Consider the following 22,157-nt stretch of genomic DNA (forward strand, 5'->3'; position numbering starts at 1 on the left):
GAAACCCCCCTCCCCCTCGACTCCTATCCACTGCCTCTGTCCCTCATTTCCCTTTAAGTCTCTTCTTTTCTTCTTCCTTTCATCTGTAACCTTGATTTCCTGTCTGAGTAAGTGATAGGGGTGGGAATCACAGGGTAAGGCACAACAGGGTACAGTATGATACCATACAACACCATATGATTTCATTTGTCAGGATATAGTATGATATGCAGACATAACACAGTACAAGACAATACAATATGACCAATAAAAAATTATATAATAACATATGGAACAATTGGAAATGATACAAGACCATATGATGAAATACAATACATTATATCGAGATATGATATGGTACAATATATGAGGATTATGATACAATACACAATACTATTTCAGTGCATAACGCTATACAACATAAGATGCAATGTGATAGTATATGATACAAAATGAATGGATGACTTTGCCAAACCATTTCATTGAGAAGATCCCTGTCTGATTTACCAACTGGCTCCACTGATAGTGAACAATGATAACGTCTGCCTGTCAAGCCTCCGTTTGAAAGCTAATTCCCTTGGGTGGCGTACGCCAACTATGCCATAAGTTCTGTTGCTCTGATTGGCCTGTAATGACTGTAACAGCTAGGACACTTCCCAAACAACGTCTGTACGCTGTTGACCAAAGTATTTGGCCACACCTATCAATTATGAATTCAGGTGTTTTCAATCAGGTGTATAAAATCAACTACCTAGCCATGCAGTCTCCATATGCAAACATTTGTGATACAAAATGGGTCGTTCCGAAGAGCTCAGTGACTTCAAGCGTGGTACTGTGATGGATGCCACCTTTGCAATAAGACGCTTTGTTAAATCTAATCCCTGCTGGATACTCCACAGTCAACTGTAAGTGATATAATTACAAAGTGGAAGCATTTAGGAACAACAGCAACTCAGCCATGAACTGGAAGACCACGTAAAATCACAGAGCAGGGTAAATGACTACTAAGGCTCATGTCAAGCCACTCTGCCATAAAGCCCAGATTGCTACAGAGACGTCTGTCCTCCTGGACCTTTGTCCCATCTCCACACAGGATCTCGGTAGCTCAGTCAGAGTGACCATCAGGTTCTTGGTCACCTCTCTTACAAGGGCCCTTTGCCCTTGATTGCTCAGTTTGATGAGGCGACCAACTCCTTGAAGAGTCCTGGTTGTGCCACCATGCTTTTGGGAACTTTCAGTGCAGCAGAATTTCTTGTAGCCTTTCCCAAACTTGTGCCTTCAACAATCCTGCTCTGAGCTCTTCAGGCAGTTCCTTTGACCTCATGGCTTTATTTTTGCTCTGGTATGAGGCCTGTGAGGCCTTCTATAGAGAGATGTGTGCCTTTCCAAATCATGCCCAGTCAAGTTAATTTACCACAGGTGGACTCCAACTAAAGTGTAAAAACATTTCAGCAACAATCAACAGAAATGGGGGGGGGGGGGGACTGGGGATTAATTTCATGTGTTGTTGCAAAAAGGCTGAGCACTTATGTCAACGTAGTATTTCAGTTTTTTAATTTTCTTAAATTCGCAAACATTTCTAACAGTGTGAAGCAAATCTTACCAATGTCTTGACCATATAGAAATCGTGGTCTCAACCGAACTTTAGATCAACCTAACGGCCCGCCCACTGAGCGAGACTACCTGTGAGCTAGCTAGCTAGCATTCTGGTTGACAGAAATGTAGCTTCTGCCTGTCGGGCTATCTGTCAATCAAATGAGAGGTGCCAATCAGTCCGCAGTGAGGTTTTTCCTAAATATAATCTAAACATTTTGGTATAAAAAATTTTACCCCTGTACAGTGAGAGCACATGAAGACATTAGCTAACGGGACATGTTTGGTTTTTTAGAACCAGGCTGTAAGCCAGTTTATTTTTAGTGTAAAAACCAGCTTATTAACAGGTGTCCAGACAGGACTTCCTGCAGCCAGCCTGAAGGGGACAGTGATTGTATTACAATTTTTTGCACCTCCGCACTGGCTTCATTTTTCAGGACCGGAGGTTGCCGCTTGGTCAGTACCCTCAGTCCACCCTCTGTTCAGCTGTGCTCTTGTAGCTGTCCGTCTTTGTGCCCAGGTGAGCCAACATCTGTATGTATTTTCTAATAACTGACTCATTATTCATTTATATTTCCTCAGAAAACTTAAGGTCTTTCAAATATGTCTTCTTTGTTGTGTTTGCTCTCTGGGTCGAACTGTTGGCCACATTGCTCAACATTGCACTATGGTTGGTGCTGTTATTGCAACGTTTGATGCATATCTGTTAGCTTTCAGACAAGGACAAAAAAAAAAAATGACAAAATGAATGCATATCCATAGGCTGTCAAACGTGAGTATAAATGAGCCTTTAGAGCAGGGCTGTCCAATTTGGGGCCCGCAGGCCAACTTTGTCCCACGAGCGATTATTTTTGGCCCGCTGCCCATGTTCGATTTTTATATTTTTTTAAATTATTATTTTCCCATCCCCAGCAGTCTAAATATTTATTTCAATATTTATTTATTGTTGCACTTCCTCTGCTGACCACAGATTAACATTGTGTTACACTGGGGGTAGGGTGGCGCTGTTGAGCTTCCGTCAGCTTAGATCTGGAAGCCCATGACCAGAGAGCGAGTCAGTGAGAAGATGCTGGGGTCAAGGTGGGGTCATGGCAGAGATGGAGCATGTGAGGCAGTGGCACACTGACGAGAGAACGTTTAAAAATAGTTGGGAACATGAGAACTTTTTTACTGAAATTGGTTTCAAGGCGGAATGCCTAGTATTTGTGCCATATGGATGTTAAGTAATTTCATGCTGTGAAACACAATAAAGAATAGTATTATTCATTTACAAAATTACTATGTATGAGTTATTATTTTGCACAAGTATGCTATAGGCATATTTAATTTCACGCACTGCAACATGAATGTTTAGTTTTCGCCCTCCACCCCGATTCATTTTTGGCCCTTCACTGAAAAGAATTTGGGCACCCCTGCTTTAGAGGTAGGAGACAGATTCAGAGTACTAATTCTGTTAAAAACAGTGGTCAATACTTTAACAGTAAATTTGACGGAGTGCATGTACAAAATGACTCAGTGTTTTCCAGTGCTCTCATCAGCATTTACACTTTCCAGAGGTTTCAGTTTAGTTTTTCCCTGTGAAAGTTTCCCAGTTAAGGCTAATAAGATTTTCTTTTTTAAACAGTTCTTTGTAATGCTTTTATTTTGTATTTAGTCCTGTCACACAGGTACTTAACTTCCTGTCTCGATGAAAACTCAGAAAGCACAGACCTCTGCCATCAGCCCTATCTCCCAATAGTGAAGAATCCTTTGAAAACATTCCCGGATTCAGACGTGATCCAGATCACTCCCAAAATCTAATTCGCTGATTACTCCCTTCCTGGTGGGGTGGAGACACGGTGAGGCAAAGCATTGGCTTCGCTACGTGTGGACTGTCATGGCGGAAGCACCTATGGTCTCACCGGACGAGTGAAAGTCATGACAGAGGGTGAATATTCCTCTATTCCTCCCAGCATTGTGAGTATTCTTGCTACAATTCGCTGTCTTTCTCTCTGTTATGCTACGACTCGTCTACTAGACCAGGCGTGTGTCCTTCAAAGTCTATAAAATCCAGAACTTTGAATAAGTTACCCATGTCCGCCATCTCCTGGTGTAAAGTGGTAACAGCGCAGACCTCTGCCATTAGCCCTATCTCCCACAAAATCCTTTAAAAAATTCCTGGATCCAGACAGTGATCCGGATCAGTCCCAAAATCTAATCAGTTCTTCCTTATGCTATTTCTGACATTTCCTGAAAATTTCATGAAAATCTGTCCATAACTTTTTGAGTTATGTTGCTAACAAACAACATTCCTCTCTCATCTCTTGGCAGAGGTAAAAAAAAGAGTGACATTTCGATTTCTCAAGGTTTCAGATTAATCCAGTTTTGTAAGTGAAATTAGACATTCAAAGGAACAGCAGTGTCCTTATATTTATCACAGTGATAGCAGTAGATTGCTAAGGCAAACTGTTGCCCTACAACAGTAGCTTAACTACTGTGAAAATGACAAAATAGCCTGCCATTAATGCGATCTTACAATCTAATGTCTGATGCTGTGGTCAATCATCTACAACGGGCATTGCAAGTGTTTTTAAAATTCCTTTGAGCAGATATTAAAACTTACTCCCTATGATGCTAAATTGCTAAAAGTGAACTCCTTACTCTTGCTCTCAGGAAATCAGATCCTCTTTGTATATTCTCAGAAAAAAGGAGGAACAGCCTTGCTCTTCAGCCGGTGGCGAGAAAGCATATTCTGACGTGATGTCAATGCCTCCCTGCTTCTGCAGGGCAAGAGTGTTATGTTTAAAGCTTGCCAAAAGACATCAATTGACATTTTTCAGATCTCTTCCTGAATACCGCTCAAGTCCAGTCTGAGAAATTTCCTCAGAATTTAAACATCATCTCTATAGGCTGACAATCTGTACCAAAGGGGCAATTTACACTGGGAATGGAAAGGATGCGTAAAATAGCAGGTTTTAGAGCTGCAAGGCTAACTCATAAAGCTGCACCACGTACATCCAAGGCTGACTTATAGAGACTCCTTATGCTAGGGCTACATTTCTGACCTCAAAGTAGGAAAACATATTTCAGTTAGTCACCTTGTGCTCTTTTTTTCCCACTTTTCTACATCTGCAGAAAACCAGAAGAAGATTAGAGCCAAAAATATGCAGCAGAAGGTGTAAAAAAAAAAAAAAAATCCATTCTGCTTCTGGCAGACATCTCTAAGTCATTAGGTCTGACTGCTTCTCTGCGTGGTTCCTTAATGATATTCCCATATTTTACAATAAGAGTGCCAATTTAACATAACCCAAGATTTGTTTCATGGCCGCATGACCCTCCCCGTGTCTTCCAGTCAGTACATCCCATCATCATATTTTCATGTATTCAATCCACCTACATTTCATACACAAGTCTCCATCTACACGACTCTATTACTGCACCTTCAGTTCTTCGTACGCAAACCTGGTTTCTATCCGAATCCCTACGTTTGTTCTCCCTTTGGCGCAGGCAATATTGTGACAGTGTGTGTGGCTGTGTGTGATGGCTCTGCTCTTACATTACCTTACTTCCTCCTCTCTAACAGCAACGAGTGCAGCGGGGGGGGGGGGGGGGCAGGGGGAAGTGGAACTTATCTGTGGGCCTTTCATGCCACAGTGATCCCGAGTAATCTAATTCAGTCTTCCTTTTTCTCGCTTGTGTGCTTCTCTCATATTGGTGCATGCAGATTGCAAAAACGCATACTCGCACGCGTTTGTGTGTAAGAGGGGAGGGAAAAGGGGGACAGTGGGAGTCAGATGGAGTTAATGAGTTCTGAATGTGTCTGCATGTATAAGTATTTGTGTTGTGTGTTAAGTAGCGGGGGCTGGCTGGGGATGCAGTGCACCTTGGGAAGTCGTCTGTGCAGGGAGGAAGGATGCATTTGAGGGAAAATGAAGCAGGAAAGGGGAGAGATTGTGTGCAGAATTACTGTAAAGATGTAACACTAGAAAGGCTGACGTTCCAAACCTACTAGAAAGACTGTTCGAGGTTATTCTGACTGCTGGATTACAAACCTGGTTATCTCCAGTAATTAATACTCAGTACAAGCAGAGATGCACTCACTGTGTAAGAGTATGTTTACAAATGAAATACCATCTTTACAAGGTCATTTACACAATTTTGAATATTGTCATCACATTCAGCCAGCCAGGGGTGTAGCTAGGGATTTTGGGCCTCTAGAAAGAAAATTACACAGGACCCCCTTAGCCTGCCAGCCAAGCAAAAAATGTTGCATCATTTTACAAATATCCATGCATTTTAATGTATTTTTGAACAACAATTTCCCTATATCAACAGGCAATATTTCTTTTTACAATGGATGCATTAAAATTATTTGTACTATTTCCCTCACATTATGTTTATTAGCCTATTCCCAAAGTATAACACGATATACCATTTTAGCTTTCTAACCCCCACATTAAGAAAATGCTGACATTACTGCATACGTATTTCTTTACCACGTTTGGTTCTTTATGAACATCTCCTCCTATTCTCGGCCCTTGCTCTCTATCCCTTCTCTCTTCTCCTCCAGGCTCGCTCTGCTGTGCAGCTAGGGTTAAACTAAACCATTAGGACTTCTCTGAGGGGGCGCAATGTCCCCCAAAAGTTTATTTTACTCCATTTGATTGAAATTTCAGTCTGTTGACCAATTCATTTAGTGGCTTTGACTCAATAATGAATAATAATCTTTTCATTCCAGGCTTCTCAAGGGCCCTGCCAATCTCAGGGCCTGGGTAAGAAGTTCGCCTTTACCCCCCCGTGCCACACCCCTGCAGCCAGCCATCATTCCTTATAAAAACACCTGTTTTTTAGTAGATAATTTACCCAACATAATTTAGCAGGGCTCATCAGTGCAAGCGTTTCACTCGCATTTGCACCTAAAAATAGGTGTGTGTGAACTGTATAAAATATTTAGGGGCACATGTGTGTATAAAAAAATCAGCCGAAGCAGCCGAAGGAGAGATCCACGGAGGAGAGGAGGAAGAGGGAGCAGGAGGGACCAACATGTGAACCAAAGGATGGAAGTGGAATAAAGTGTAATGATATATGGATTTATATATGATTTAATACACTCAAATACATGTAGGTACCTCGTTTGGTGTCCGTGTAGCCATAACAACACGTCATCGTCGTCCATGCTTATTTATTTATCTCATGTTAAGAAAGACATGTTGGACAGCTCACCGTCAGTGCAAGAGCAGAAACCCCAAGACAACATAATTCTGCGTTTTTTTCATTGTTTGTGTGGAAAAGTGACCGGTGAAAGGTGGAAGGTGGACCGGTGGAACTTTTTCAACTTAGGAGCACATGTGCTCCTAGGGAAAAAAAAGTTAGCGTCAAGCCCTGCTCAGGACAATAAAGGGTTTTACCTGATTTGATTGTGGGACATTTAATTTCAATAATCTAATTCTGTACAAGAATCGTAATGTCTGATTATCATAAATGGAACACTTTTTCTTTCTGTTGCCCTCTTCACCTGGTGACCTTCAACATGCACTGGGACGATTTAGCTGAGTGCAAAGTGGTCAAGATGAGGGTCAGCACCTCCAAGTCTTAGGCCAGGGTGTCTTTGGCCCAAGAGAAGGAGTTCAAGTAGCCTATCTTTGGGACTTGTTCATGAGTGAGGGTAGAATAGAGACGGCAACAGAGAAGGCTGCGGATTTCTAACCACCGCTTGGATGACTGTGTTTGCTGCTACAAAGGAGACTACCAAACGAAATTTTGTTGTATTTTTACTATGCAATGACAATAAACTACCTAATACAAATCTGAAAACACTCATAATGACTACCATGATGTTTCTAGTATTAAAATCGTCACATCTGGCCCTTTTTAGTAAAGGCTGTGTGATGGAATCATTTCAAATCTCAAAACCAAAGGTACACACTGAGCGATGATTCTTTTCAAATACAGTGTATCCACATGATAGCAGCTGCTTCACTGCCTCCCTGACAGCCTCCTCTGAACTAGCAAATCCAGCTACAGAAAAGTTTAAATCAAGCCTTTCTGCTCAAGCAGGGCATACGGCTCATCTACAGTTTTGGTACACATGAAACACTATTCATCTTCTCTCCTGAGAGGCTTCAGCCTAAATTATCCTGCTCCTAATTGATTTAGCCAAGTTTAGAAATGTTTTTTCAATATCAGGTTAATTGAGATGGATTTTTTGCCACCATGAAACAAAGTTACATGATTTATAGTGAGCCATTAAGTCCCTTCTTTTAAGTAATGTGAGGAGAATAATCATAATGAAAAAAGCAGGCGGTTTAGGTTTGATTGATGCGTGCAGGCTTGATTTTTTCATAAGTCATTTTGCACAAAGGGGGTCTTCTCTCTGATATGAAAGCAGATAATACAATGTAAGATTTTATTTTAATCACACATCAGTAGCATTCGCTTTTGTGGGTTCTCTTTTGCAAAGCAAAAATGCAAATCCTCTTTGTAATTTTGTAAAGATTTTAGGGGAAACTTTCATAAAGCAAGCCAAGAAAGCTGTTGGTACATCAGTGACAGGGTGTGAGCGAGAAAACTCAAACAATAGTGCAGAATTAAACACACGGCATCAATTATCCTGAGAACAGATCAGTGGGTGAAGGCGTGCAGCATTCCTCTGAATCCAGGAACATCCACCCACTCTCATCTATCATCTTCACAGCTACGGGCAATACTTGGAGAGAACAACATCAACTCAACACTGGGGTACATATCGTCGGCATCAGAGGCACCGAAATAGAAATGAATACAACTTTTGCTTTTGTAATCAACGCTCATATGGCAGGGCGCCTGTCTCTTTAGTCAACACAATTGATGTCGCTCGTTTTTCCACCTGAGTGTTCTTGATCTGATTCAGCAGCAGTGCTCTCGTGTGGCTGAACAAAGCGGCAGAGATGGGTTAAAAAAAAAAGTTGTTCTGTGTGAGGTTCTATAGGGGGAACTTTGGTTAATCTACACGACAGAGACCCTGTGCAGATCTCTGAGGGAGACAGACAGCTCCGGGCTCACCCTCAGGCCAGAGCTCACCTCTAGACCCCATCCAAGGTCTGCTGGGAAATACAGATGTTCCCTCTCTGTTTCTAAACACGCTCTGCATACACAGATCAACAGTACAGCTCTGCCTGCTGTCACTGCTGCAGTTTTGCATTGAAGTCCTAAAGTGAAGTTCAAGTAAACTCAAATATAACAGCATTATGACTTAAAGGGCCCGATTACACACCTGGCGCCGCAGCACAAGTGTCTGTCATATTTCCCTCCGGATGCAGTTGTCACATCATACCAAGCGCCCACGCTGTTTAAATAGATCATGAAGTTGCACTCCCATCAGCAGCAACTGCTCCTCAGACCAGTGGTTCTCATCTGGTCAGGCATCAGGACCTACCACCACCTTATACAACCAAACTTAAAACTTTTCAGCTGATCAAAAGTTTCATTTTGGAGCTTAGGAGGAACAAAAGATTGAACTAAGAGGTAAGACATACCAAATGTCTGAAAGGCATGTCTTTACCAAAAGACATGCAGGCTTGTTTTCAATTCACTCCATTTTACCAAGATGGCATGAACATTTTGGTAATTTCTGGAGGCGCTACTACACTATCTTGGGAAACTAACTTTGTTTTCACCAGTCAAGGAGATAAAGAAATTAAAAACTTGAGGAAAAAAACAGAAATTCACTCATTATAACAGGAAAACTACACAAATTTAAATGTATAGATGAATAGTCATGTGCAGTTCTAGGCATGTAGGTCGCTAAGGATTCATCACAGGGCCCAATGTGCCACAACCCAGGACTGGGGGGGGGTCAGAGTCAAGCTCGACACATGTCCTCAGTCATGTATGTTACTTGACAGGTCAACCTCACTGGCATCTCTTTTGTCCGGGTTGTGTTATCCCTGGTGATACGCCTGGGGACCACCAGTGGTTTTTGGACCACTGGGAAATCCACAGCATGATGATGGCAACCCTACTGCCAGCCTGGAGGTAACCTAGACTGTACTTACTCACCACATCTATCCCTTACTCTGCCCTAAAGGGGTGTACTTTTTATTTCTCCAACAGATTATTTTTCCATGCCCCTTGTGAAACTAAAACTAACAAAATAAACTAAATACAAAAATAAAAACTCAACTTTACAGAAAAAAATGAAAACTAGTTGAAATGTAATTCTGTGCTTACAGAACTAACTAAAATAAAATAAGCAACAAAATCTCCTCAGTTTTAGTCTGTGACGGCAGCAGACTGACAGACATGTACTTCCAAGCCTGGAAAGACTAGCATCGCCTAATTTGACTGAAGACTCCACACAATGGTAGCTTTAGGTCTCATGTTTAACAAAAATATCAAAATTAAACAAATACAATTAAAAGTGAAGAGAACTTTTGGGGTTCTTTCATGACAGGTATCTCGTTTTGCCAAAAAACTAAAACTAAGACTAAAATGAATAGAAACTAAAATAAAGAAGCATTTTTGAAAAATAAAACTAAACTAAACAAACAGAACAAAATAAAACTAAACTGAACTTTATACGAGAAGTAAAAACTAAAACTGAAAACTAATGAAAATTCCAAAACCATTACAACCTTGGCAAGGACATGCAGAGCACGACTGGGGTTAAATTCTCCTTCCTGTGTTAAGGTGACCTCAGACGGGCTTACTCGCATTACCTGCCTTACTTCAGATTAAAGTTTTGCCCAAACACTCCTCAAAGTTCTTCACAGTACTATTCGTCCAAGTAGGACTTCTGTACATCATAGACTATCTGCTGATTTTTTTTTTTCATAAAAAATTAGCAACCCACTGAAAACAGCTCCACAACAACTTTTGAGTCCTGACCCACCAGTTGAGAGACACTGCCATAGACCACCTAAAACCTGGTCTTAAGTCGTAGCGTGGCGTAGTTACTGATATTTCCCGTTTGTTTCCTCTAAAGTATGGTTATGGAGGGAGGTCAATCAGAAGACCAATTTTACCTACAAAACTCTTGAGGTTGTTGAAAATTGAACTCTTGCTGTGGATTTCGGGCAGTGTGCTAGCTAAGTGAACAGGCTGCTGACGAGTCATAATTATCAGATTGATGTGAAATACTTCCAGGATAATCACTTTGGTGTGAAAAATATAGTTTAGTCTTAGTTTATTAGTCTAAGTGCTGTCAGATCATGTTGACAGTTTGAAAATTAAAGTGAAAAGTAAGAAGGAGTGATTAGATAAAAACAGGTGAGGTAGCATGCAAACAAACATTTGATTAGCTTAGCTTGTCCGGCTGTTTGTACATCTTTTTAATGAGATATTGCTCAAATTATTCTGTATTACAATATTATATATTATATAATATAATTATTCTTGATAATTCTTATTCTATATTACTGGCATGCCAACTTCTTAACTTATTTCTTGACATTAATTTTTAGTCCCAGCAAAAAACAAAAAACAAAACAAAACAAAAAAAAAAAAACAGACTAAACTATCTTCCTTCCATGGTTACAGGTAGTTTCTATCAGGTTTTTATTCTTCTGTTAAAATAAAAAAGTGCAGTGTGTGAGAGAAGTTAAATGAGCTAGCTAGAGTTTGGTCTATTTAAGAATAAAAATAAAAACCACAGTGTAAATACCAACGTGCCAGCCTGCAGGTGCACCTGGACCTTAAAAGGGAATTAAATATAGCTTTGCAAACGGACATGCCCCATAAGACTGTGCTCAAGACTAAGACACAGTCAAAACAGGGACCAAAGTTTAAATATCCCATAAGGCAAAGGGCATTTTTCAGAGGGTTTGACTGTACATAATACATGATTGCTGGTATTTACTGAATCTATTATGTGTAAACTGTTCAAGTAGATAGAGCTAAAAATACAGTGTTCCCCCGTGCTTCTACTATAAATCATTTGCATACAATGACTTTTGTCAGTTTTAATATTTCTCCTAAACATCCAAATCTCAACATAAGATAATATCATTTATGTGTTTGGTATGCTGAAAATGACATTTAGTGAATAAAAGAAAAGATGCAGCATGTAATTTCATATTCTTGTTTTTTCTCAAAATACTAATGTTTTGAAGGAGTTCAAAGTTTAGAAGGTTTGAGGAATCAATATTCAGAAAAATAACCCTGATTTTTAATCTCAGTTTTCATGTCTTGCTATGCTCTCCTCTTTTACATAGCCGTTGGGTTTTTCCACTGTTGGTGCAAAAATTCAAACAGCTCGGCTCTGTCGGGCAGATGAGTGATTAAGTAGAATGAGATGTACTGAAATTCAACAGACAATAGAAAAGACTGTCCTTAAAACATGTAGACATACAAATCTCAAGAAAATGTGTATTGATCTCTTAATTTCTTTGAAATACTAAAATTACTCACTGGTATGTTGATTTCTGCTGTAAAATCATTTTTATGCTGTTGTTACAAATGAAAAGGAGACTGTTTTCAATGCTTTATTTGGGTCAGAAAAATACTGCACTTTTTTTTCTTTTCTGAACAGTTGTTATCTTCTCTAAATAAAAATAAATGAGAAATTTTTTTTGGAAGTTAAGAAAGCTGGGACCAAAATAAATCTTTTCATTGAAACACAAACCTTTGAATAAAGAATAAAGAATAAAGAGGAAGCATGTTTCTGCAGTTGTCTCTTCATGTTTCAGTACCTGTTTAATCTAAAATAGTGTTGGACATGCCGACATGCATCTGTACATTACAAATGAGTTCTCTTAGTTGTTTTATTAAGATCTCAGTGTGTTTACCTCATACCTATATTGTTGAAAAAAACAACAAAAAACAACAACAAACTAGAAACAGGCTCATCCTACCTCATTATCATGGGTGATGGCAGCATGGCATGGCACTGACTGGCCTATCAAAGTAACCAGTCTATTATTTTTGGTTTTTTTATGGATCCCCTTAAAGGGATATTTCAGTATTTTTGAAATTGAGTCATATGAGGTACTTGGTGATAGCAGTGGCACTGGCCTCCAGAGTTTTCAGTTGGTGTTACTCTTTAAGAAGGACTCGCTGGTTGCACCGGCAGGGAAGTGAGGCTATACGGTGTAACAGATGGGTACAGTTTCTCTGGTAATTTAGCAAGTTTTAGGTACAAGTGGGCCAAAAAAAGAACAATGCTGGCTCAATTGTATTTTAAGTGTTAATTTTTCACCTGGAAAGCCTTTTTGTTTGACACTATTTTGCAATTCAGGCCTTGGCTATGTGTTCTTTTGCCATATCATATTATCGTCCCCTGATTAGCTGTTAGAGCCATGGGCTTTGACAGATACAATGACAACAAATGGGACAAAAAATGAGCAATTCACACTGAAGTGATGATGATGGGTTGTTTACTGTGTATATGAGTGGTTAATTTTGTGAGCTACAGTACATAAAGGAATTGAGAGAGGAGGGAAACTTTAGTTGGGACTGGTTAGCAGGACATATTCCCTGTTACCTGGTGGTGTAGGTGTTCAAACTGTGAGCCCATGAACACAGAACTAATACTGGCACAAGTGGGACTTCATAACCCCTCTTAGGGCATTTCTAATCAGAGGATAGCTCACAGATGCCTGCAGCCTGCATCACTCCCCATCCAGAGTTCCCCGGCTAACTGAACGCCGGTGTTTCACGCACCTTCTTCAACTTTTCTGAGATAAATTGAAGAAACTGACCAGAAGAGCTAAGTGAAAATTTGTCGTCCAAGTGAGTTAATGGCTATCACTTTATTCTCCTAATGGCTGATTATTAGACAAACTACAGCCGACAAAATTTGTTTACTTTATGAAAACACTGTGTCAGCTGTTGAAGTTAGACACTGAACTGAAATAACTATTTTTAGCTTAGCTTTTTGTTGTTGCTTCCGATGAAGCCAAATAGCTGTTAAGAGGTGGAAGAACACGTAACTTTGACCAACATATTTTTTTGACCCATTTCAAATTCAAACTTGCTAAATAAAGAGAGCAACTATACCCATCTGTGCTGTATAGCCTAACCTCCCAAAGCATGTCCTGTATAAAGAGGCAAAGCTCTCTGAAATCACTGTAGGCTAATGCCACTACCATAACCAAGCACCAGATACAACCCAGCTTCAAAAATACTGAAATATCCCTTTAAGCAATAAGCTTCCTTGTTTCAATACTAGAATAACTTAACTTGTTAGAATGTGGGAAAACAGTTTCATTATCCCAAGATAACAAGAAAAGGAGGCCAAACGCTTAAAAACAACTGGTATTAACTTATCATCAGGGGAAATCTGTGTTGTTTATTTGGCACAAAATGTAATTAAAAGATGAGATCTCAAGAAAAAAACAAAACGACTCTTCATCACAAGAAAGCAGAGTAAAAAGGGTCTGGATACATGTCAGGGGAGGGCTTTTGCCCTTTGTTTTCTGTTTCATTTGTTTCAGGTTATGTTTCAACATTTGCACCTTAGATTTACAGGCAGGAATCAGATCAGCTGTTTTGTGTCCTAGTAAATAGTTTCTAATGAACTTATTCTGTTGTGTTCATGAGATCTTAATCTTTTTTGCCTGAATATTTCACTACTTTCAGGACACAAAAGTAGCTTAAGGATTAGAAATCTTTAATTTTCCCCCTTCGAACACTTGGCATTGTTGTAAACTTCATACATGGCCTTTTGATAGCATTTCTTTTGCTAGCAGAAATCACTTCTTGGCCCCCATCCAGAGATCTCCACTATTGCACGATGTCGTCTGCAAAGAACCTATTGGTATTGTCTTCAATGAAGAGATAATACATTCGCTTAACTACGGGAGGGAAATGTGTGTAATGGATGAAATAAAAATAGTTACAAGGTACACTGCTGTAGATAGGACATCACCGTTTAAATAAAAAGCACATGTGTGACAAAATGAGTTTTTTTATATGTTAAAAGGGCACAGCTAGCCTCTTAGCTCAGTACAAGACTCCTCTGACACTAGATGTTAGGTCTGCAGGACTGAGTGAATTGTGATATTGATCGCCTCCACACCTGGTAAATCAGTTACCATGTTAAATATAACTTTTTCATAAAATTTAGGGATTGTATTCAGTGCATGTGTACATTTTCAGATGATAATTGCAGCGTAGAGATCCATTCAGAAGTGTTAAGCATTAACTTTCCTCCATTCCCATTCATTCCTAATAAACCGTCCACTTCCTGACCCACGACAGCTATTTAGGATCACATGATTGCAAACAACCTGTGATAGCTTTACTGTGGATAGAATAACGTGGTTATTGCTGTAAAAAACGGAGCACTGATTTCAAACCTTCATGTTATCAGGATCAACACTGATGTTGACTTAAATTTGTCTTCACAGCATTTAATCATATTTGATGTGTATTTTATGTGATATAAATGTGTTAATGTAGTATAGTCAAAGATATCCGTTAGCATGTTCTGCTAAATGAGTTCTGCTGTCATAGAGCAAATCTGTGTGTAATAGACTGCCATCTCTACACCTAATGTTTGGGAGCTTTGCTTTTTGACAGAACCAGTCAGAACTTCATGTTTTTCTTTTGGTTGCCACTTGAATGTGAGTAAATGTCCTTGGTTACAGTCCACATGTTGTACGGAGCATCAATGAAGAACCATTGCTGGAGGCCAAATTGGTGTCCTATTATTTATATATACTTTTATGTGGGCTTTTTCAATGTGAATTAATTTTTAAAATGTTGATCCATAGGTATATTTTTGTGACCCCTTGCTTCATTACATGTTTGTAAGAGTGTATGGCAGGGTCTTTAATAAATGAATATTTGTCCTTCAGGCTGCTGCCAGGCATGGTTAAAAGTGCAGCCATCCCCAATGCAGAGTATTCTATTCACGTACTGAAAGAGCATTTATGCAAATGTTGATTCAAAAACTTACAGAGCAGGATGAAATAATATGTCCTACAACATTTCAGATTCAGACTGACAAGTGTGCAGCCGTCTGTCTGGGCTAGCCACCGAGCTGGAAGTGGCATCACTCACCATGGCCAGGGGCACGATGCCCGCCAGGTCCTCCTGCGCCAGCCGGATCTCCGTCTCAACCTCTTGTGTGGTGGCTCGACTGGACGGGTACTCCACCTGCCAGGCCATCCAGCGGCTGCCCAGCGGCTCTGGAAAGCTCTCCATTTTCAGATCCACCTGGAGCACCCTCTGAACTCCTGTCTCCGGCCTGCCAGGGTGCAGGGAAAAAAGAGGGTGTCAATGAATGGTTAAGCAGATGTCTGGGCGAGAGTCTGAAAGAGAATAAGTGTGGGAGCAGATGTGTGATAGTGAACTCATTCTGCCTCTAATGACGACAAACGTTGCAGGAAGACGAATTTGTCTGAGAGAGCTATAACATTTTACAGGCTGAGATACCTTTAAAATGCCATTTCCCTCTGGGTTCGACTCTCTGGTCAAACTCAGGAAAATATCACCTCTTTCTGTAGGTCTCCCACTCTTTGAACAGCTGATATGCACTGTAAATAAAGCCTGTTATGCTGTGGCTGCTCCTAAGCACAGTTCAAACTAACACATCACCCTGTAAAGTGTTGATACTCAGGTTTGTCACTGTTGCCCTTGTTAGCAGCAGAGTAAATATACGGCGCGCTCTGAACCCGATCTACAGCAGGCCGGAATTAAGTCAGACAAATGGCGAGCGTTGATAATAAAATTTCCTGTGGCACCATAAGTCTCTGGTGCTCAGAGTTTAAATATAGCCTGGAGGCGGAAAAGGTCAGCTTTACATGGCGAGCTGGAGGAGATGGGGAAATGGCACGAGATCTGTTAGCTGTGTCGTGTGTGTCAAGCGGGCAGGACTCGAGGCCGATAAATTTCGGTCTCTGTGGCACACCGGCACAAAATAGCAGCTTGTAATTTGAGTGTGGTGAGGGGAAAAGACGAGAAGAGGAGAGGGAAACCCACATCATCAGTTTGCTAACACAGGAGGGTGCATGTGCATGTAACATGAGGAGAGTATTAGAGAAAAAGGCAGGAAAAAGAAGCCGTTTAAAGCAAATACCATGCAAACAAATGAGCGATTACACCTAATGTGGTACATCTTGGAAAGACAACAGAGAAAATGTATTACATGTTAAATTATGAATGTGAGACTAAAAACAGTGGAGCGATAAATAATAGAAAATGTGTTATCCACTGCTGTCACATTCACATACATCCGACACTGTTTCCCTGCCATTCTCATATTATTCAGTTTGATTCTGAGAGAATGAAAGATTTGTTTCACAGCCGAGCACAACAACCCAATTTTCACATGCAGTAGAGGTGTGTATAAATAATTAAGATGACAACTAAATAACTTGTGTCATATTTCATAACGCAGCGTACTAATCAGACAACGGCGCCACTGAAGGCGTAGTATGACAACGTGGACTTACATAACTGTCCCACAATGCAGTGAAAGAGACAGATGCTAATCTCCGCCAGCAGACGGGAGAGGGAAACAGGGTTTATCAGGCAAGTAGAGTTTACAGATGATGCTCTGAATGTCCAGAAATAAACCTTTGAGCGCCCCACAGTCAGCAAGCGTCACACAGGACCGGTGTCAGACATCAGCCTGAGTGGCCTACTTTCGGCAGCACGGCAAGACTTTTGCTGCATAAATATTTCCCTGGCAAACATCACATGTTTCAGGTATCTGCAAGAGACAGGCAAGCTCAAATCTGCACAACAGGAAAGTGTGATTGCACTGAACTTACACTAAGAACAACTAATCTCACACCTCCTTTAAGTTAAAGAGCCTGCAGAAAAGACTAAGTTTCTCCCTCAGAGATGTTGATTATTTCCCTCTTGCCTGATCCAGCTGGCAGAGTTTCAGAGCAGCTGCTATCGCTGTGAATTTGATGAGATTCTCCCATTTCTTCCTACAATAAAAAAATCAAACAAAATATTAGGGATACAACATTGCACTGTGAGAGGTAAAAATAGTCCATGTGTCTCACTTTAGCGTGCAGATAAGCTGCTAATTTTTGCATTTTGTGACTGAAATAGTTCACTTCAAGAGTAAGCCTGTAGTAAAACAGTTACACCAAAAGCAGGGCGAGCGAGTGGAGGGAGGAGAGAAACAGGATGTGGAATACTGCAATGATAAGCACAAGAATAGAGACATAAAATCAAACAAACTGTAAATTAACTTTGCAATTATTCCAGTTCCAGCCTTGCAAGGAAATAAAGTGGTAAAGTGTGTTCATACACTATAACAGGGATTGGATGTTTTAGCAAGTCAGTTCAAATTCAAGCTAAAGTGAGGAGTTTTTATCTGGTTATGCTACAGACTGACTCTTAATGAGGTACATAAGCAGCAATACAGAGGGTTTTTCTTTGTGGTTATTGTTAATGCCTGATACCACTAAAAAGGGACAGGTGTGTTAGATAAGAAGTGGTTAAAAGCTTGCTGCAGAAACAGGCGTTTTTTTTTTTTTTTTTTTTTTTTTACGTTTTCATGGCAAAGTTTAATAGTTAAAATAAAGAAGGCATTTTTTTTCTCAAAAGCTCCTGCTTAAAAATGCACAGAAAGAAATTAGTAAGGAGGAAGATACAGCTTAGTCCATGGGGGCGCCAAAATGAATACAAACTAAAAGTTCCTCACAAGAGCTTCAAATGTAGGTGTGCTTTTAAAAATCATGTTAAACTGTGTTCATTAAATCACTCCATTCAAATAAGCTCTGGATACTTTAAAGAAGTAGTGAACACTTCAACATTTTTTTTCATCTGTACACTGAAGTATCTGACTGAACTACGATAAAACACATCAATGCTGGTGTTATTTCTGACACTTGCACCAATCCGATAAAAATCTGCATTTTCTATGAACTTTAATTAGCTTACACGGAGATCTGCTTTGACAAGTCTTTTCTGAAAAGGCGTGGCTTATGTGACATAGAATCCGACCATTGGTAGGTTTCTACGTCCCAAACTTTACATAAAAGGGAGAACATTACTGCCTCTAACCAACTTTAGCATCCAGAGACCACGCCCATCCTCTCCTGCACTGCTTCGGCTCTGAGAGCTTTAGTAACGCCGGTGCTGGAGCAAATGGCACAAACAGGTAGTGCTCAGAACCACCACGGTCCACCACCACACCACAGCCTGCTTCAGGGGACTCTGGAGGGGAAAAATCCTCCACCTCAAAAGATCGCTCTGAGGCAGCAGTGCTGCGGGACTCTGTGTCACTTTCTGGCAAGGGGACGTCACTGTCACTCCCGCTTAATCTGGAAAACCCCGTCCTTTAAAAATAAATAAATAAATAAATAAAAATGTCCTTTCCCCCTCCCTCCTCTCAGTACCAAACTGTCCACTTTCTGTGCATTTTTTAAAATTCTGAAGTGGACGGAGTGAGCTTTGAGCCGGGGATTCACTTACTCTTTAATTTTGTTAAGGCAGTGGGAAATAGGAACCAACTGCGGACTCAGGTTTCTTCCGGCCTTAAAGTGACTTGCAGATCTTACAATGTTCAAACTAAGAGGAAATGCCCAAACAGACTTGTAAAATCCCAACACACAGAGAGATGCCTTCCTTTCACTACTTCTGAAGGTGAGACACTGGCTGTGTCTGAAACCACACACTCATTCCCTATCCACTATACAGTGAGCAGCATATTGTGGATGATTTTGGACACTACCCCGGCAATTGGCAAAAAAATTAAAATACCAGTAGATGTTTAGTTTTGTGACTTGAGTGGCAAAATAGTAGACATTTGTGTGTATTATAACTTATTCTTGTATATACATAGATGATAGTCTCATACCTTGTAATCATCTTAGGGGGAAAAAGAAGTTACTTCATCTTGAATCCTTAACACTTTCTTACAGGTTATATACTTTGATCAAAACCAAACAAAAAACCTTACAAATGTTTTTATATTCATAATGACATAATCAGAGTTCCTGTGCTCCTCTCGTTTGTCTGTCATGTTTGAGAGCAGCCACCGCAATGCATGATGGTAAATATTGCTGGGCTAGTAACCATCATTGTTCACTACTTTTCACAATGCATTGTGGAATAGAGTGAGTGCACATATATAGTGAATAACAATGCTTACTCAGAATTTGGACACCACTACAAAATGGCGTATTCACTATACAGTGCACTAGAGAGTGAATAGGGAGTGATTACGACACAGACAGTGGGTTTATTTAAGACTGCCACACCTGGCCTCAATCAGGGCCAATCAGCCACACACACACACACCTTGCGCTGCAGTGATTGGTTCATGTTCAGTGAGTTACCACGCTGATCTCCCTCACACATTTCCCAACCGGCTCAACGAGTGGCCCCTTCAGAAATACACAAGAAACCCCAAACAGCCAACAAGGACTCTCCACCTTCTACAGCACAATGAGCTGCAAAGAACGATTTGGATCTATGATTCCTGAGGTAAAAGCATACTTTGAGGCCAGAGACACACTTGCTGGGTGCGTTCGAATAATCCATTTTGCCAAGGAAGGTTCCTGACTGAGTGAAACGACCTGGAAGTATTTTAGTGTCGGCCATGATAAAGGCCGTTCGAATTCTCCAACTGAAACGGAAAGGAGCCTCATTATTTCCTTTATTATCTCCTTCAGCCTAGGAAACACTGGACCATCCTTTACCAAAGGAGAGATGAAAAGATGACCCACAATGCTTTTCGTAAACTTCATTTAAAGTGACGCACCTGTTGACTGCTATTCAGAACAAGTGAATAACTTGACTGTAACTTTACTAGCCCCGATTTAAACCATAAAATTTAGTCAAATGTATAATACGTGTGATAAACGGAAGGCAGTAGGGATTAACAGAGAAATATTACAGACACGAAAACTTTGTCATTCAACTTAGGGCAATGATTTCATTTTTTTCTCATTTCCATTTTATTCAAATAGTAAACTGATCAGTCAGTATTTTAAACTGTATTTGTTTTGCTATTTTGAAATATTAAATTAAATGTGATAAGTTTGTAAATCACAACCAACTAAAGTGAGAAAGTGGACATGTTGCCATATTGTGAATATTAGATCTATCATCATAATTACGCAGGGATTTATGGAGCTTTTCACATGACGAGCTGAAAGGAAGCTGGAACCAGAGTAGACTCTGTGATAGAATTAACAGAGACGAGAAAATTAAAGAAAATAAAGCAAAACAATCTAATATCATTGTGAAATACAAGGACTTGAATATTATTCATCTAGTCGTATTGACTTAGCAGAAAGTTCAGATTAAGAGAAAAGTTTCTGGTGTTCTGGATGTTCACAGTCACAGTTCCTCTTCCTGAAGAGACTTTGGCAAATAAAAATCTTAATGAGCTCACATCTCTGACATTTTTGCGTTTCATTCGCAGCACATAACAACGCACCAAGTGGTAGATGCAAATTTTGTAGTCCATTAATGTTAAATTGTAGATTTTACACAAATAACGCACGTCATGTCCGTAACATCCGCCTAGGGAAAGTGCAGTCGGATTCCTTAATCACCACAGTTCTCCTTTCCTATCCTCTTACTCCCACCTTTCCTTAACACTGTGACGTTTTTCATTGGGGTTCAGGAAAAGTGAATAGGAGGTAATTTTTTGGACTTTTCAAACGGACCCACTGTTTCACCTTGCGTTCACATTTGCATTCAGCTGCTTCATGATAGTGATGGGAATTTTGGCTCTTTTCAGTGATCCAGCTCATTTGGCTCGGCTCAACAAAAAGATCCGGCTCTTTCGGCTCCCGAACGGCTCTTCCTTCAGGTACCAGTTTCGCTCCATTTGCCCTGCCGATCTTAGCAATTTTATAACATATGATTGATATTTGGGGAGGTATTTCACCCCAACCATGCTCAATTTTTTTAAATTGAAAATATCTAAATTTTCAATTTTCAATTTTCACCTTGCCATTTAATTCTTACATTAATTTATCTGTTTGTCTATTGTTTGATAATGTTTTAAAAATTATATTTACCATCCACTGACAGTATTTCAAGCATTAAATACAGATTTAAATCACACCAAATTAAATGAAAGTAATCTTCCATGATTTGCAATACTTAACCTAATTTTCTTCAAACAAACAAAATAGTCCCTGCCATACACAAAGGGTTGCATGCTGCCTGACATCAAACTGAAAGAAAATAGCTCAGTGCATGCAAATAAAGTTAACTTTTTGTTTACTTTAATAAAGGTTTAATTTACTTTTATTGATTAAATAAAACAAATACACCGACCGATAGCGTCTCTTACGTCTTCTCTGATCTGCTCTGTTGCTGCTTCTCTCTGCAGCTCCTAATATAATCAAGCAGCGTGCTGCCCACCTGGTGCATGCTGCACTCACTGGCTGTCTGCTCTACTCTGCCTTTCTTGTGCAGCAGCACAAACAGTTAGAAGACCTGAGACCTACCTAACCGTATTTGAAACAAAACACACTAACACATACATAACTAAACACTAAATGTCCATTTTTTTGGATACACTCAGGGAGGTTTGTTAAATTCTGAGGTCAGAAATAAAATATTAACATCAGAATCAAAAGTAGCCTCAGATCAGCTCAGACTAATACACTGCACTGAGTCTCTAACATTTTCCTCCACACATGGATACCGCTCCCTGTGTATTGTTTTATTTAGTGACTGTGTTAACTGGCGACTTTCAG

General features: G+C 40.0%; 1 protein-coding gene across 1 annotated transcript in view; it reads right to left on the reverse strand.

The window, feature by feature from the left end:
* si:dkeyp-14d3.1 (transmembrane protein 132C) overlaps nt 1–22,157 on the reverse strand; it is a 298,770-nt gene that overhangs the window by 78,193 nt on the left and 198,420 nt on the right. The window contains exon 4 of the mRNA XM_041786996.1: nt 15,532–15,718. Within this exon, the coding sequence (XP_041642930.1) occupies nt 15,532–15,718 (187 nt within the window). The remainder of the gene's footprint in view (nt 1–15,531; nt 15,719–22,157) is intronic.

This window comes from Cheilinus undulatus, linkage group 5 (genome assembly GCF_018320785.1).
Source record: "Cheilinus undulatus linkage group 5, ASM1832078v1, whole genome shotgun sequence".
NCBI lineage: Eukaryota > Metazoa > Chordata > Actinopteri > Labriformes > Labridae > Cheilinus > Cheilinus undulatus.